Genomic DNA, 16,977 nt, shown 5'->3' on the forward strand with positions numbered 1-16,977 from the left:
TCCAGCTAACTTAGATGTAGCCAGAATAAGATGTCAAGGTACTACTCAGTAGCAGGAAGCATGAGAAAAATCTATCTTGCTGTTTGAGGGAAACGTAAACCAAATTTTCCCTAGAAAGGTAGTAGACCAGATCCTAAGCTGCTAGAAAACAGTACGAGGCCATTAACACTGCCAAAGAATGCAGTGAATAGTTTAGAAAAAGAAACCTATGATGTTGTGCAGCAGCAAGAATTACATGTCTCGATACCAATTATCTCCATCATTCCCATTCCCCCCTTTCAAGGTATTATTTGCAGGTCTTATTTTAATCATGTAAATTTCCTCTTCTCTCAGTGGTTCAGGTAGGTTATTTTATATAGTGCTCAAACAGGAAATTAAAAACATTCACAACGAAATTCACTGTTTTCATGGTATCTTCCTCCACCATCACATAATGACTGAATGAACCTCCTTTCCTGCTCTGCATTTTCAAAAGTGAAGAATGGGAAGGATACTTGAAAGAAGCTCAAAAAAAGAAAGAAAGGAGGGAAAAAAAGTCCTGTGCTGATAGGTTTATTTTTAGATTAATACTTAGCTATTTACTTTTTCATTTGTGCTTTCTGGCTGTCTTCCACAGCTTGTGTAGGGTACCTATTTTCCCTTTCTTTTGTTAGCACAAGCAAATTGCAGTTTTTAAAACAGCCACACAAGGACACTCCCTGGTTCAAGGTGCTGAAATGTAGTCTAGAACCAAAAAAACCCACAAATGCAAAAATCCTTTCACTAAGGCAAGTGAAACTCTATACTAAAACCAGGGCTTTATTCAGTCCTCTAATACAATGAAATGCAAAATAGCAAGACCAACTGGGTGACATTTTAAATAAATACATTTTACAGGTACATTTGCCAGCCTGAGTTACTTTTGAGCCTAAATTTTCAGCTGTTGGTCTGTCTGTACAGTGATGCTGTGATGGTTAAAGCCCTGGAGTCCTCTCTTCTGAGAGGGCTTTCAGCGGGAAGGTTCTGCACTACAGCCACAATATTGATTAAAGATTACTGAAAACAGCCAGTGCCCTTCGCGTAAGTGCAGCTGCAGCTCGATTAGTACTTTCGGATCGGATGAGGAACACACTTTTGACGACAGTCTTCCAATTGACCCCATTTACTGTGCTTGGGTTTGGGTGTTGGACCACATGAAGCGATTTTCTTTTGGATGAAACTGAACTAAAGACACACTCCAGTGCACTCCCATCCCTAATGGGTTTTCTGTCTTTAAGATCAGATTAGAGCTGGTCCAAAGCATGACCCCTGACATGCACACACATGGATGCTGGGTCACCAGAACCATTTTGCTCTGCAGATGGGCTTCTGCTGGGTTAGACTACTCATTAGTGTACACTTAGTATGTCTCATTAGATTCACATCCAAAGATAATGATATGTTCAGGAAATAATCTGCTCAGGTAAGCAGGTTCGTTAGTGTAAAGGGCATTCATGGGCATGTTTATGTACCCATTCAGTGCCTGAGGCATATATAAATCCAATTGCTATCTGTTGTATTATGTGTTCTAGGTCTGTTAACAGAAATACAATGCAAGTCAAAAAGGCTACGGAAAAATGTGAAACAGCCCCCAGATCAGACAGTCAATGAAGATAATGAAGGCCATGACATGAAACAAGTGACATCTACAACTAAAATATACAGGGTAAGAAAATTCTTGTAATAGTTCGTAGAGTAGTGGTGATGTTTGAACTGAATGTGGCTTGTACAGTGAATACAGAGCACTTGTGAACTCCCTGGAGCTGCCTGTATTAAATAAAGCTCCATCTCACACCAAGTCAAGGAAATACCTTGAGTATAGATCTGATACTTTTAGTCAAATCTCAGTGAAGCATCCATAAAATCCATAAAGTGCTTTTTCTGTCATGTATGTCAGGTATATATCACATATGGTGAGGTGTGCTATTAAAGTTTGAGCACACCCAGTTATTTGCTAAACATTTCCTTATTTCAAATAATAAACCACACAAACTCGTGCAGTTTAGAAGCATTATACATGTCTCTTCTCTACCCTTTTATAGAAATCTCAGTGACAAGCAAACCTCTTGTCTGCTTGGTCTCCGAGTGTGAGAAATAGATGTGTAGCTTTTGCCTAAAGCAAGGGACGCTAGGTCAGTTCTATGACTATATTTCATGATGGGCTCTTTTTTTTTTGCCAGTATAGGAGAAAGTAGAATTTACCCCAGAACAGCAGAACCTTCTTGGTTACATCATGGATTCATACAGTAAACAACAAATACCACAGGAGGTGTCAAAAAAACTAGTAAGTACATTGAAGAATTTGTTTTTGAGATGCTGATAATGAAGCTGGGGATTACACAGCAGAAAATGTTTGCATTTAGCAAAAATAGGTGTAGTAAATAGAAAAAATATGGGTAAAAGATTACAGCTAAAACTGCAAGGGGGCAGAATCTCTCCCATTCAGTCAGCAGTTAGATCACATCTTTATTTATCAAACTTAAATGCTAAAAAAAAGCTTTCAACTCCGGAAATGTACTTCCATGCTCAAATCTAACTTCCATGATTGGAGCTCGGTTTTTTGCATTGTCAGTATAGGCAGTGATTTGAGTTTGACCTGCAGCCAGCCTTTGTTTCTATAAAAATACCAGCCTGGAAGCTTGAAAATATTTCATTTTTTGAACCCAAATTCCCCAGAGTTTCCAGGTTTGGGTTTTTGTTTCATCCCCTCTTCTTCCCTTTCCTTCTCTACCTTTTAGAAATTCCTTTTTCTCTCTAAGTTTTCTCTTGTAAGTTTTCATGGTAGGATGGGAAAAGGTTGGGAAACAGGGAGGAGAGGAAAAAAGTGTTTAAAAGACAGTTTAGTTTAGTTTTGTTTTGTTTTCACAAAACTGTCAAGTTCAATCTTAAAAACAAACAAACAAAAACAAGAAACAAAACTGTGTAGAAAACTATTTCCTAAGTTGGCAACTTTGAAAACTGAAAGGAAGACAGTTTGCAGAGGGAGCACTGAATAATCCATAACTAACTTGTGGAATGTATTTCCATGGGAGGTTGAGCAGGTCAAACCCCAAAATATATTAGAAAAAAAAGAAATTAACAAATTCATGGATAGCGAGGGTTTTTTTTAAATACTACTGTATGCATCGAACTGCTAGTTCAGGAAACGCCTAAATCATCACTTGCAAGACATGTCAGTGAAGACAAGACACTGTCTACTTCTTTTACTTCTTACGTTGCCTTCCCAAATACCTGTTTTTGACAACCACTGGAGACAAATTACAGGATTAGATGTACTTCTCGCCTTATCCAGTCTAATAATTCTTGTATTTCGTGCTCTTAAATGTGAAATGACAACGAATATTAACAGATTTTTTTTTTGTTTGATTTTTAACAGTTACACGAGGAATTCAGTGCTGAAGGAAATTTTCTGATTTTAACAGAAATGGCCACCAGTCATGTGCAGGTTCTTGTGGAATTCACTAAAAAACTACCAGGTATATCCAGTGTGTTGGGGAAAATTTTTGTTTTGCATAGCTTACATGCCTTTCGGTTCCCATTTGGAGATTGTTGTGTGTATTTTGAAGACTATATAAAAATGCCGCCTCCTCAGACATATATGCATTCTTCAGACAATGTCTAAAGTAAAAGAGCTTGTGCTGAGGAATAATACATTCAATAATTCAAACTCTGACATTCTGAGATGTGGCACTCATTACCTATTGACAGACAAAACAGTCAGAGAAAAGATTGTGTCTCTAGAGAGATTTTATTTTCATATATTGTTGCAAGGCCAAATAGTCTGCTTCTAAATTACCACTAACTCTTGCCAGACTCTGCTTCACTGATTTTGCTGCCTTTCTTAGCAAAACCTCTAGGTCATGGCACCACTGAATTGTGAGTCCTAACAAAGAATTTTCCCTAGTTTCTGGCACCAGTATTTCTGGTCCTTGCAGGGTGTGTTATGGACAAGCACTGAAAACCTGAGTTTATCATTAGTTGATGTTACTTCAAGAGCAAATACTGGGCATGGTACAGGTTCCTTGTAATTAGGGAAGGTGAACTGTAATGTTTAGCTGTATGAAAACACCATCTTCCTGACATTCCCATCATATTGACCCTTTCTCTGTGTGTTACAGGCTTGCTCCAAAGCCTAGCACTGCAGTCATAAATGTATTTTTCTATGCTAACTGGGATACTGGCTCACAGGGAATGAAGAAGGAAGGAGCTTTGTAATTGAATAATCTCCTGTCTTCATTGTTGACTTAGGGCACATATGGCAGGATTTATCACTGTTTTGTTTCATTCTTTATCTTTTTCTGTGCTTCCTCACAGAATCAGAGGGTGGGTATAAGGTGGATACCTGTATTGGCAAGTACAAGAAAAGTTTCCCATGATCTTCAGCTCCTTGTCCTTCTTCAGAGGAGCAGCTCTGTATTCACACAAGTTACTAAATTCCTTCTGATTTCTTCAGTGAGTTTTAGAGTCCTTCCCCTTCAAAAAGAGAAACACATATTTAAAACACAGGAGGAAGCCTGCATGTAAACTAGTACCTTAGTCCAAAGGCAACATGAAATATCCTAAATTAGATGCTTCGAATCCTGATTTTTGCCATCACACAGAAAGGGCTGAAAGCAGCATGGCAGAGGGAGAGTCAAATAGAGAGCCCTGGTTGCAACATAGCAGAAAGTGTTAGGCAATGCCATCAGGCAGACAAAATCTCCACTATTGGTTGTGCTACACCACTGAATTTTGCTTATCATGTTCCTCTTAAAGTACCATGAATGCTGAAACACAAGTCTAATTCTCATAAACTTCAGTTATTTTCTGGAATCCACGGCACTTGTCACCCCTGCTAACACCAGCACCAAGGTTAATCAGATATGTAGCACCTCACATGTCAAAACTTCAGGAGAGGAAGTAGAGGGGACTTTTCTGTTGCTGCCTTACTTATCTCAAATGTTCCCCCAGGCTTCCAAACCCTTGATCATGAAGACCAGATTGCTTTGCTGAAGGGCTCAGCAGTAGAAGCTATGTTCCTCCGTTCAGCTGAGATCTTCAGTAGGAAACTTCCTACGGGACACACTGTTCTTTTAGAAGAAAGAATTCGTAATAGTGGTAAGTGTCTTGTTTAAAGAGGAAAAAACCAAACCACACAATTGCACTTCTGTGTCAGTATTTTGCCCTTGAAAAGCTAGTAAAATTGTTTATTAGCATTGAAACAGGTTTATCTGAATGTTCTTATATTAACTAGAACAAATGTAACTCAGCTTTAAGTCTAAAGGTCATAAGGTAAAGGTTTCTTTATAAATACATTGCGAGTATTTTGATGACGCAGTATCAAATAAACCCAGTGCAAGTCTCAAATTATAAGCATTCAAGAACAATGAAGTACCACCATTTCAAATTATACATATAAAAGATCAACAATTATACTTTCAAATGCAATTACTATGAGAAAGAAACAAACAATAAAAGATTTTAGGATGTTGCTGGAGATGACTGTAGGGAAACACATAATGTTAGGGTCAGTTTGGTAAAACTGAATCACACTGCACAAGGTGCATAGAATTATAAACATGGCATGTTCTCAGTATGTTTTCTGCTTCTTAAGGTCCATCAAAGGCTCAGTGGCTATGACAAATTCTACTGGCTCTAGACATGAATCTTAATAATTAAGAAAGTTATCAAGGGCTGCATGTTGTTTGTTCCTTAAAGCATGAAAAGTTGTGTTTTGCTTGTTACATATCCTTTGTGCCCCAGTGATGCAATACTGAATGTTTTACCCTTTTCTCTACTGACTGGCAAGCTTTATCTACCCCTCAGCTACCTATCATTCAAAATTCAAATGTAACAAAAATTCTGAATCAAAGTGTCTTGTCTACAATCAGAGAGAATGCTTTGACTCTGAGTTCTGGCCTTCCTTTTTAATGGTCAGAAGGAGAAGAGATATGATAATATTTAACCTCAATAATAGCCGTAGAAATTGGCTTGAACTCAGTTCTGAAACTCTTTAAATCAGTAATATGAAGGTACTATTGACATAAGAATAATTAGACAGATACTTACGTATTTGAAACCATGAAAAGAAGATAGGAAACATGCGAATAACTCTCTGAAGGTGTGTATTTAGTTTGGCCTGGTACACTCAATTCTAGTTTTAGTTTTTATAGGGTTTGTTGGTTTATTTTTCATTTTAATTTATTACAAGAGGCTGCTATTTGATGGAGTGGAAATGGCGACTTTGAGAGTGATATGGATGGCCTCTGGTCCAGATTCTATGGGCAGAGAGGTGTGCCAAGAACGCCAGAAATATTTCCTGGCAACTGTAATGAATTGCCATGTATCCAAATACCTTCATTAAGAGATTTTTCTACTAGAATATAACCTAATTTTTTAATTAAAATAGGTCTTAGAGAAATGATTTCACATGAATACATGGTTATTGGAAGCTTCTGCGCCTCTAATTTGTGCAGTGTCAACTGTTAATAAAAAGCAGAAGCAGGAAATACTTTGATCCAGAATACTACATAAGCTATTATGTCATACCAATTATTTTTTCCTTACTCATAATTATAAAATACTTTCATTCTCTGCAACTGTGGAGTCCAGATGAGATGCAACATCATTTTTTGCAAGCTATTACTAGACCTAAAGATAGTAATGATTTAAAATGTGGTATTATTTATTCCACATAAGGTTTTCCTGCAATTGTTTTTTTACTGAGGGAGGTGGAAGGTGGGGGCGAAGACCAAGGTAAATGAAAAAGGAGTTCTGGATCAGAACAAAACCTGGGCTAAATAGTTTGCAAGACATGAATCATGATAACTTTTAAAGTGTGTATGTGTATATACACACACATATATACCTTACTGTGCTTGGAAAAGGCTCTCAAAAAGATTTATCCTCAAGTCAGCAATGTAAGAGGAAATAGTGCTGGAAGAATTGCTCCCTTCCTTTATTACAGGAGAATAATGTATTATCCAGGTTACTTGCTGCTGGCTGCATTATTTCCTTCCATTAACAGCCAGAATACAGGACAAAATATCCTTTATATCCTTTTCCATCGCTTTTATTTCTCCACTCTCTGCAAATTCAAGTCTTTTTAAACACATTTTCCTTGGCTCCACTTACGGGGCTGTGACAGTAAGCAACAAAAGCAGCTTGCAAATCTTTGCATTTGTAGCAGTGTTAACTTAAGCGCTGCTACTGGTGCTATTTAACTGTTAGTGCTACGGTACAGACCTAGAAGTCACTCAGAAGGTCCAGAGTCTTTCATTTTGGACTGACATTGCTGCATTCTAGAGTGTATCTGTCAACCTGGCAACGTCTCCTCCATGAAAAGGCTTAAATTTGTTTTTCAAATGCCTCCTCTGCCTATGTTTTCAGTCCTGGTAACTGCCTCTCGGTCAGTTGTATCACTGCCTTTGCACCAAAAATGAGAGCAAATTGGTTTATAAGAGGAAAGATTTTTAATAGGTAGGATTGACTCTCGCATGCTTGCCCAGTGTATTTCTCAGTGTTCACTGAATTTTCATAGGAATCCTTGCTTGTCATCACGGAAGTTACCAGAGGTGGTTGGTTTTTTTTGTTTGACTTTAAAAGCTCACATTGGTGAAATGTGGCTGCATGTTTTGTTTTAGTTTATGATAAAATCCAGAATTCCACATTTAGGCAAATTGAATAATTGTTGGAAAATAGCTGCTACTGAAACATCTTTATTTTGGTGGTTTAATTTTCAGGTGTCCCGAGTTTAAACAAAATGAAATAAAGGCATCCAAATTCTTCTGTTATCATTGCTTACATATACAGGTTTCAAAAATATTAAATATGCAGTTTGCACCCCTGCATGTCACAGGGCTCTGTACCAGGGATCTGGGTTGAATAATAGCCTGTACTAAATGTGATATTAAGTCAGAAACTTAAGCATCCTCTTCCAATCTTAACCAGTAAGGATACATACTACTAGAAACTGCAGCTGGCAATTATCACATCATAGACCAGTCCAAGAGATAAAATGGATAGAAGAGATTAAAACCAAGGCAAATAAAGGAGAAAACCCAAGAGAATTACACATTAATTTGGAGATACGGATTTTTTGGTTTGGTTTGGTTTTGGTTTTGGTTTTTTTCGTTTTTTGCATACACCTCACTGAAAAACAAGACTAAACACAGAAAAAACACTGCTGAGTTGAGAGTTTAGAAATTAAATTTATGGGTAACAAATGGAGAAGAAGCATCAGGATTATTCACGGCTCTCAGAAAGGTCCTGAACACTGTCAGGCCATCAGCCATAAATTATTGCTGTTAGTCAGAACTTCTATCCACATATTTTTAGGTGCAGACAATTGTCTGAATGTCACATAAATCCTATTGTGAAGCCTTAATGCCTGTATTCCTAAAATCAGGGGTGGGGATTCTGCCTAAAAGTCACAAGCTGTCCAGACTTCTGTCACCTGCCACCATGTCTGCTTGGAAGCTGCTGTCACCTATTAATATTTATGCCTTCCCTAGTCTGATTGTACAGAATGAATTTTTTTTTCCTGATAAAAAAGCCAGAGATCTGGTGATGATGACCTTTGAGCATTAGCAGCCTTTGCTTTTATTCTCATGCTGATGAGGTGTATTTTTATTTCTTAGCTTGAACATATTGCTCGAGTCCTGGTGCATCTCAGTGACTGCCTTTGTTTGTGTCCTTATGGTCGTTCTCTATAAAGTGTTATGGAAATTCTTTCATTAACTGCTCCTGAGACTGAAATCCTCTCCCACTCAGTCTAATATTGAGACTTAATGAGAAATGTAGACATTTTATTTAATGATAATAAGAGTTCGTGCAACTTACTAATCTTATTTGATGCTTCACAATGCATGCACCAGTTGTGAGTGATTGATCTATTCTGTGAAAGGCTGACATCCTAGTAATTTAAAGTTTATTTTCTTTCTGTTTTTTTGAAAGCAAGCTTTCCCCATTATGTAGCAGTACAGTATTTTAAAAAACAGAGCTGAAATACTGAACGTTTTTTCAATTAGCATTTTTAGCTTGTTTTCCTAAGGAAGGCTTTCAGTGGTCATGAAAAGCCTCAGATTTTTATTCCATCATTTTATTCTACAGAGCAGTCCTACTAATTTCAGTATCAGGGCATAAGATGCTGTCTGATATGGACAGAAATGGAAGAATCTGGACCCAAATTTTCAGTTTGCAGCAGGACACCTGACATTGTGAAATATATTGCTGTCTGCCTGGATGGGTTACAGGTGCTGAAGTACAATAAGATACAAGGAAAAAAGAAATAGCCACAATTTCAAAGTATTGGCAAGATGCCACCTTTTGCCCTTGAATGTGGATATAAAGTCTCCATTGATTTGGACAAGAGACTTCTGCAACCAAGGCCAAAATTTGGCACTGGAACAACAGGTACTTAATCATGCTGCCTTTGGCTTCTATTGTTTGATTATTAGTACTGAGTAACTGTATTCCTTAAAAACCTCATTGTGCTGGGGTTTGGGCAAAGAAAAAAAATGAAATCATCTTCACTGCTGAGTCCAAATAATCTAAGAGAAAGCACCCTAGCCAGTATCTAGCCCCTTCTTTCGGAACGTACCTGCAAATCACAGGGGTCTAATGCTCCAAATGGTCATATGCATCCATACAGAAGGAGTCATCTACTATCCTGTGACTCGACCCAAAACTGGCACACTGCCCAAAATATTTGGAAATTAGGACCACTTTAAATTACAGTGTAGGAAAGTGCTTTTCTGTTCATACATGGTACTGCACAATCTACCACACTGAGTTAGCCAGTGCCGTGTTCCTGAATTACAAATAAAACTGATAGAAGTGTTTAAAACTTATCTACAGAGTTAATTTATACCCATGAAAACAAGACCAGATGCCAGAGGACCCAGTCTCTTTTCTTCTGCATAAGCGTGCTTCCCCAGGCCAAAAAGTTATTTAAATAGGCTCACCCTATGCGGCCGAGCCCAAGGCAGCGCAGATGCTGCTGATGTGTGCCAGATCGCGGTTCCCTCCTGAATGCTGGCACTCAGGCCACTGCCGAAGGATGGCATGTGGCAATGTCGTTTGCATCCTCCTTGCAGGTTTGGTTTGTTAGTTAGTTTGTTTTTAAATAAGGTTTCCTTGCTGAAAATGATGGCTTCACAAGTGATGATGATCACTTTTGGGAAGATGTTGTGTTTTTCTTTTTCCTATCCTGGTTGTGAGTTCTCCTTGGCACATACTACCCTCTCATTTAAGCTGGCCATTTAGCCTCTACAAGGTGATGACAAAACAGAGATCACATGAACATGTTCTGGTGTATCTTCTCTACTGGCTAGATTTTCCCCTCCTCAGCTCTCAGCATCAGCACGGTGAATTTGGTCAATGTTTAAAAGTCGCTGATGCATTTGAACAGGCTAGAAGGCAAAGCTCATATGCAGCATATAAAACAGTTCCGGTAGATGAAAGAGAGTGAAAGAGAATATGTAATTTTGCAAGTAATTGATATATTTAATTTTCATAAAACAGCTACTAATATACCCTTGGTTTAATATTCACTGGCACCTCCATGTTTATCAAGAAAAAAATCTCTTTATCTGTATTAATCACACAGTGCTATTTACTGTTAATTAGTACTTATTCTCAAGCTTTGTTCTTGCAATAGACTAATCTACGCAGTTTTAATCAACAGCTAAAATAGATGAGAGAATACTGGTCTCAAAAACCTGGCAATACTGACTTGATACCACAGTAGAAACATATATTCCAGGATTATGTTAACTAGATAATTATTTATGGGCTGACACTGCAAACCTTATGAAAGTATCAGTCATTTTACTTTCAGAGAGAAATCATAGGATCAAAATTATAAAAAAGGCCAGGTCTAAAACCATGCTTTGTCTCAAGCTATGGATAGAAATTAAGTTGTGCAAGAAGTAAGGAGTGCTGAATGAATAATGCTCATGGGTTTAAATCTGCTCCAGTCTAATGCTACAAGTCTGTATTCAGTAAAGCTAGTACTTCCCATTGCCTACCCTGAGGTTCACAGCCAGTCATCCATTAACACAGCAAAATCAATCAAATTAATTGCAGTATCTCCCACAGATGATAGAATTAGGCTGGCGGTTAGGCAGAAATCCATGTTATTCAGAATGACGCACAGTGCAACATGAAGGAGGAGCATCTTCTTATTGCTGTGAAACTAAGTTTGGGAAACCTTTTGGGAAAAAAAAATGTTAAGAAGTATGCACCATTAACATGGGCCAGGAAGCTCTTCCTACCTGACACGATAGTGGGCAGAGCTCTTGTATGATCTAAATAAAGAGGAGCTAACTTTTCTATTCTCAATGAAGAGAGAAATATAATTTTATTGATTTCATTTATTTTCACTTCTGGATTGTGATTTGTAAAAATGACATCTGAAAAGTCTTATAATTCATTTCTCCCCTAGCCTTTCCAGTTACAAGCACCAAATCACATTTAATTCTTTTTCTGATAACCTGAATTGAAGTGACAACTTCTTGTACAGTAGATAAGAAGGGGGGGGGAAAAAAAAAAAAAAGCAAGAACTATAAACATCTGTTTCCTGGTTTTCTGCTTGCCGGTGGAGCTTATTAAATCCAAACTGAAGCATTTTCGATCACATTAGAAAACAGCCCCCTCTTGTGACGGAACAGTGGTTCTGTAAAGTGTATACAGGGTGATGAAATAACAGGGAAACTCCAGTACAGGTGGGATGAGGGCAAAAGTAGTAACCAAGCAAAAATGATCCTAGTCTCCAAATTGCTCGTTTTGCATGGTTTAATTCATAACTGTATTGTGATACATATCTGTTTAAAGATTCAAAAGTTCCATTCTCTTTAGTAAAAGCAGGATAACAGTTGTGTTGCTGAAACATCCCATTTTACTCCCTGTCACCACTTCTATTTTCTGTTTGGAGTACATCTATACTATTATTTCTATTCACCCACCCATGCTTTAGTTTCTTAATGTCAGTACCTCGACCAGTGAGAACCTGAATTAGTTACTCCACACCCTGTTCATCAGCATCATTTTCATCTCACTTTTGCTATATTGACACCAGGACTTGAGGAGCTTTGTGGTCAGAAAACCAATGAATTCATCCAGCTGAAAACTAACCTGATCCCCCCGCCTCATAAAAAAGAGAAAAAAAATCGAATTGTGAGTATGAGAAACAAATGATGGGAGACTTAGTCACAGCCCACTTCCTCCCATTTCCTGTTTGCTGCCAAGATGATCGTGCCCAGAGGCACAATACCTTGCACAGAGATTCCTAAAAATACCCAGTTTGTCTTGGACTTTTTTCATGTCATTGCTGAGCTATTCACTTTCATGAAGGGAATTCATTTGCTTTGCTCTATGGCTCAGCTAGACTTATTTTTCCTGTTTCTGGCTTCACATGAACTCTAAGACTTGGGTGTGTCACATGTGTGTGTTCCTCATATACGCCATATTGCAAGGAACTTTGGCATTTAAAATTACCCAATAGAGAACCAGGCAGTTCCCCTAAAGCTAGCAATAAGAAGTGTTCCAAATTTTAAATAGGTAACACTGATGACTAATGACATAAACCTGACAGAACGTTAGATGTGATGACAATTCTTTGCTCGTTATAAAGCTCCAGCTGTGTTACTAACTTCCACAGGATGAGCTGACCCACATCACATGTATCAGCTTAACTGACTTAGACTCTTCTCAACAGTGTTGAACTTGTTACAAAACCAAGACTTGTGGCTTGTAATCTGAAGTGAACAGGTTGTACATGTCACATGTTTAAACACACCATCCAGCCACGAAACAAACCACATCCTACAAGACCATACTTTTGCTCTGTTGGGACACATAACTATCCCAATGAATAAGTTCCCACAGTCAGAGCAAAATGTGACTTGTTCATAATTAAGTGACTTCATGTCACCTTTCTTTGAGTTCCACCTGCTGAGTTTCATTTTGAATTTCCCCTGTTGGAGGCACTCCAAACCTTAACAGTCCTGGACTTCAGACTTCTTTCGTGCGGTTTCCACACCAAGTTATTAAGTATTCTCCCAGAACAGCTCAAAATTATGTATAAAATGACACAAAATCTTATGATCCTCCTCTGTGGGAACAGAGGAAGTTCCCATCCTTTCAGCCAAGGAAGACCAAAAGGCTTCTTGCTGCAAAACCACTGGCTTAGATCTTTGTACCTCATTGGTGCCACAGCTTCAGAGTTGCAAGCAGCCATTGCGAACAGTCAAGTGACTACTCTGAGTGACTCACCAGTTTAAAAAAAATGAATTTGATGTCACAGGACCTACTTCTCTTTTACACCAAAAAGCAGAATGAAGTACATCTGTAATTTAAGGCTAACTAAGAACATTGTGACCTGATGACAAAGTCAGTAAAAGGAAGCCCAGTCAGCATGCCCCAGTTTGGTCACCCCAAAGGCGAGAGAATTGCATGATTCCATCCTTAAACTGAGTTGGATTTTAATTATTTATGGCTCTGTACTTTACAATACACTAGTCTGTGCTTTAAGGTAGTAGGAGTCGCAAGCAAGTTTACCCTGGACTACAGGTAGTCCTAGATCTAGCTAAAGTTTCAGGCTACATAAAAGGGGCAATTAAGACTCTTTATGGAGACAACTGAAGCAACTGCCCAAGGCAGTTAGCTGTAGAGTTGGGCTAGAAATAAACCATACATCCTCAGATGTTTCCATATAACTAATGTAAAGATAGGGAACATGGGGACTGTTACGCAAACTGTGCATGCTGGAATCAGAAGACAGTTAGAATACCAGCAGATAGTGAGAAAACCATGTATGAAACTTGTCCTGAGGAGCTAGCTGGACAAACCTGTAGGGGAAAAGGAGTTACTTGAAAGAAAAACTCTGAAACCATGTGAAAAGAAATTACCAGCACTTGCTTGCTTCTACTGTCATCCGGAAAACAAAAGGGGGATGTGCTTACACTTTTGTAACTGTCTTGCAACAGGCCTGATCTGTGTAGTAAATTTCTCCCACCAAGACAGTTTAGGCTTCAAATACTAAATGGTTGCTGTGTGGCAATAAACCATATTATTTCAATAACTAAAAAAATATTATAACTTTTTTCTCTCCCAGGTATCTCAGATGAATTCATAACTCCCATGTTTAATTTTTATAAAAGCATTGGAGAGCTGAAGATGACACAGGAAGAATACGCACTGCTCACAGCCATAGTTATCATGTCTCCAGGTAACTGCTAATCCAGAATTAAATATTAGTGGTATTGGAAAGAAAGCACAAGGAGCGTGACCTGAGACTTGTAAAAACTTACATTTTACATAGAGTAAATGAGTATACATGCTTATTCAGGATATTCAGCTGTTAAACCAGAAAACAAGCACACAAATCCAGACTCCAAATGTCCTGCTGCACCATCTGGTTTTGCATACAAAAAATAAAAGTGCTTAAATACCCTGTTTTTTAAAAAATTACTGGTATCTCTAAACTGCTTAACGTAACAGGCTTCTTCCTTTCAGAAAATCCCAGATGTGCTTACATGCATATCACCACAGACCATTGTGGAATGTCACATTTTTAGAGGTAAATTGGGAAACCCTATAACTTAGAATAGAGAATGGCAATGAGGGTCTTCAGCCTTTATGAACAAACACCAGCTGACAAGAGCAGAAGGACAGTAGCAAGTTTCTCTCTGGAATATGAGGGCAAGTGTTGGAAACTGACATTTCAGAAGTATCAGGATAATAGTGTCTCAGCCCTGATTACAGGCTTTGCTGTAAAAACTAATTCTTTGACAACACGAAACTAACCAGCTCTACCTACAACATATAGAGAAATTGCAAAGTGCCATCACAGGAATGGGAGAAGAGAAGCCTGATGCTTCAGAACAGAAGACAGACACTGAGGTTTCCAAATCAGGTTCCATGGAAGATGGGAAGATGAAGCAGCTCCATAGCTCCTTGAGTCAGTGTGGCTCAGGAAATTTTTTTACACCAAAAATTTCAGTAACAAAAAACCTCATCCTCCATTTTTCCTCCTTCTCCAAACACATACTTTCTCCAAAATAAAATACAAGTATTTTCTAACAAAGAAATTTCATCTGAGGATGAAGATGTTTAATTTCTCTCTGGTGACCTGTATGCACACTCTTCTCTGCTGATCAAATTCCCTGGTTGTGCTACCTCTGCAAGACCTTACACTGTGCTGCTCAGCTGGCACAATGTGTCGTGGGATGTACTCAGGAGCAGAACTGCATTGGGAGACAATGATTCAACCCCAGAGAAACATTTCTGAGTTAAAACTCTTCAATTTTTGAAAAAGTTGAAAGTTTTCCCTAGCTAGAAGCGGGAAGCTTGCATGAGAACCCCAAATCAAAAATACAATGTTAGAGCACTTTTATTCCCTCTCGATTTGACAAGAAATATTCTTGCTGTGTGTGAACATCAGTGCCCAGTGTAAATATTTGAATATTTTACATTCCTTTGTGAGTGTGAATATTTCCATTGTATCAGAGCATATATTTGCTAATTACTTCTTTTCTTTTAAAACCATAACCAGATCGACAGTACATAAAGGACAGAGAGTCTGTGGAGAGGCTTCAAGAACCACTGCTGGATATTCTACAAAAATTCTGCAAACTTCACCACCCAGATAACCCTCAACACTTTGCGTGTCTTCTGGGCCGTCTTACAGAATTACGGACATTTAACCATCATCACGCAGAGATGCTGATGTCATGGAGAGTGAATGACCACAAATTCACACCTCTTCTCTGTGAGATCTGGGATGTGCAGTGATGGATATTTTTTACTTTATTTTAGGAAAAATATCCTTCTAAAGGACCGCATAGCATTTATTTTCATAGAAAAATACCCCACAGTATATTAAATGTTCTTTACTGCATTTTTATAGAAACATGCCATGGGTTCATAAAAGTAATTTTATTCACTATACACACAATATTGTATAGCTAGCAGATTTTTCACAAGTGAGTATAATTGTCTCTGTATTTATATTTGCTGATCAGAAAGAGTCCACCAGCTCCTCAGAGGAACCCTGTTAATTCCTGCTGCAATTAAGCTGATGGCAGTTACAGTTTCTCTTGACAAATGGGGAAATGCAGGTTTCCATTCACATTTTTTTCATTGCAGTGTTTTTGTGCTTGGCCTTCATTAAAGAATATATTCCAGATATTTATGGTAATAAAGCAGCTGAAATGATCAGTGCTATAGTCATTTGCTGTTCAGCTGTGAAATGTGTTCATGTAAGATGTACAAGCTCTTATCTCTTCAGAAGATGAAAAATTATGTAATGGAGAGATGCCACACACACACACAACTGCTCATGATGTAAACATGTAACTTCATTTGCATTATTATTTCAAAGTAAAAATTATACAGTATCTATGCTTTGTGGAAGTGCATCACAGGTCGTTTTACTTTAAAACTTTTGATTGCTGGGGCTTAGCAGCTCTGAAAAAATACCATCAGCAACATTTCTGCATCAGGTGTGCTCAAACGCTGTGGCGAGGTGGTGCAGGCCTCCTCATGCTACCAGGGGCTGCAGGCAGGGTGGCTGGTTTCCTTGTGCCTGGGTCTGCTCTGAGAAACGTGAAGCCAGACATCTGGGACACCGATGTGCTGATCATGCTGTCCTGCAAACCGTGGCCCAGCACCGCTGGCAGCGAGGAGGATACTGGATTGTAGAAAGGGCTCTTTGCCTGGCTGCCCATATGTCAAGAGGATGGGACCAGACTCTTTTCAGTGGTGCCCAACAGCAGGATGAGGAGCAACAGGCACAGACTGCAGCATAGGAGGTTCCATTTGAATATGAGGAGAAAATTCTTCACTTTGAGGGTGACAGAACTCTGGAACAGGCTGCCCAGAGAGGCTGTGGAGTTTCCTCTGGAGACATTAAAAATCCACCTGGACACACTCCTGTGCTATTTGGTCTAGGTGAACCTGCTTTAGCAGGTGGGTTGG

General features: G+C 38.6%; 1 protein-coding gene across 4 annotated transcripts in view; it reads left to right on the forward strand.

The window, feature by feature from the left end:
• Positions 1–16,399, forward strand: part of NR1H4 (nuclear receptor subfamily 1 group H member 4) — a 40,627-nt gene extending 24,228 nt beyond the window's left edge. For all 4 annotated transcript variants that reach the window (XM_071800472.1, XM_071800468.1, XM_065844104.2 and 1 more), the window contains 6 exons: positions 1,551–1,684; positions 2,204–2,302; positions 3,395–3,494; positions 4,969–5,115; positions 14,114–14,227; positions 15,554–16,399. In XM_071800472.1, coding sequence (XP_071656573.1) covers positions 1,551–1,684; positions 2,204–2,302; positions 3,395–3,494; positions 4,969–5,115; positions 14,114–14,227; positions 15,554–15,792 — 833 coding nt within the window. In that variant the 3' untranslated portion in view covers positions 15,793–16,399. The remainder of the gene's footprint in view (positions 1–1,550; positions 1,685–2,203; positions 2,303–3,394; positions 3,495–4,968; positions 5,116–14,113; positions 14,228–15,553) is intronic.
• The last annotated feature ends 578 nt before the right edge of the window (positions 16,400–16,977 follow it).

The sequence above is a fragment of the Patagioenas fasciata genome, chromosome 1 (assembly GCF_037038585.1).
Source record: "Patagioenas fasciata isolate bPatFas1 chromosome 1, bPatFas1.hap1, whole genome shotgun sequence".
Taxonomy (NCBI): Eukaryota; Metazoa; Chordata; class Aves; order Columbiformes; family Columbidae; genus Patagioenas; species Patagioenas fasciata.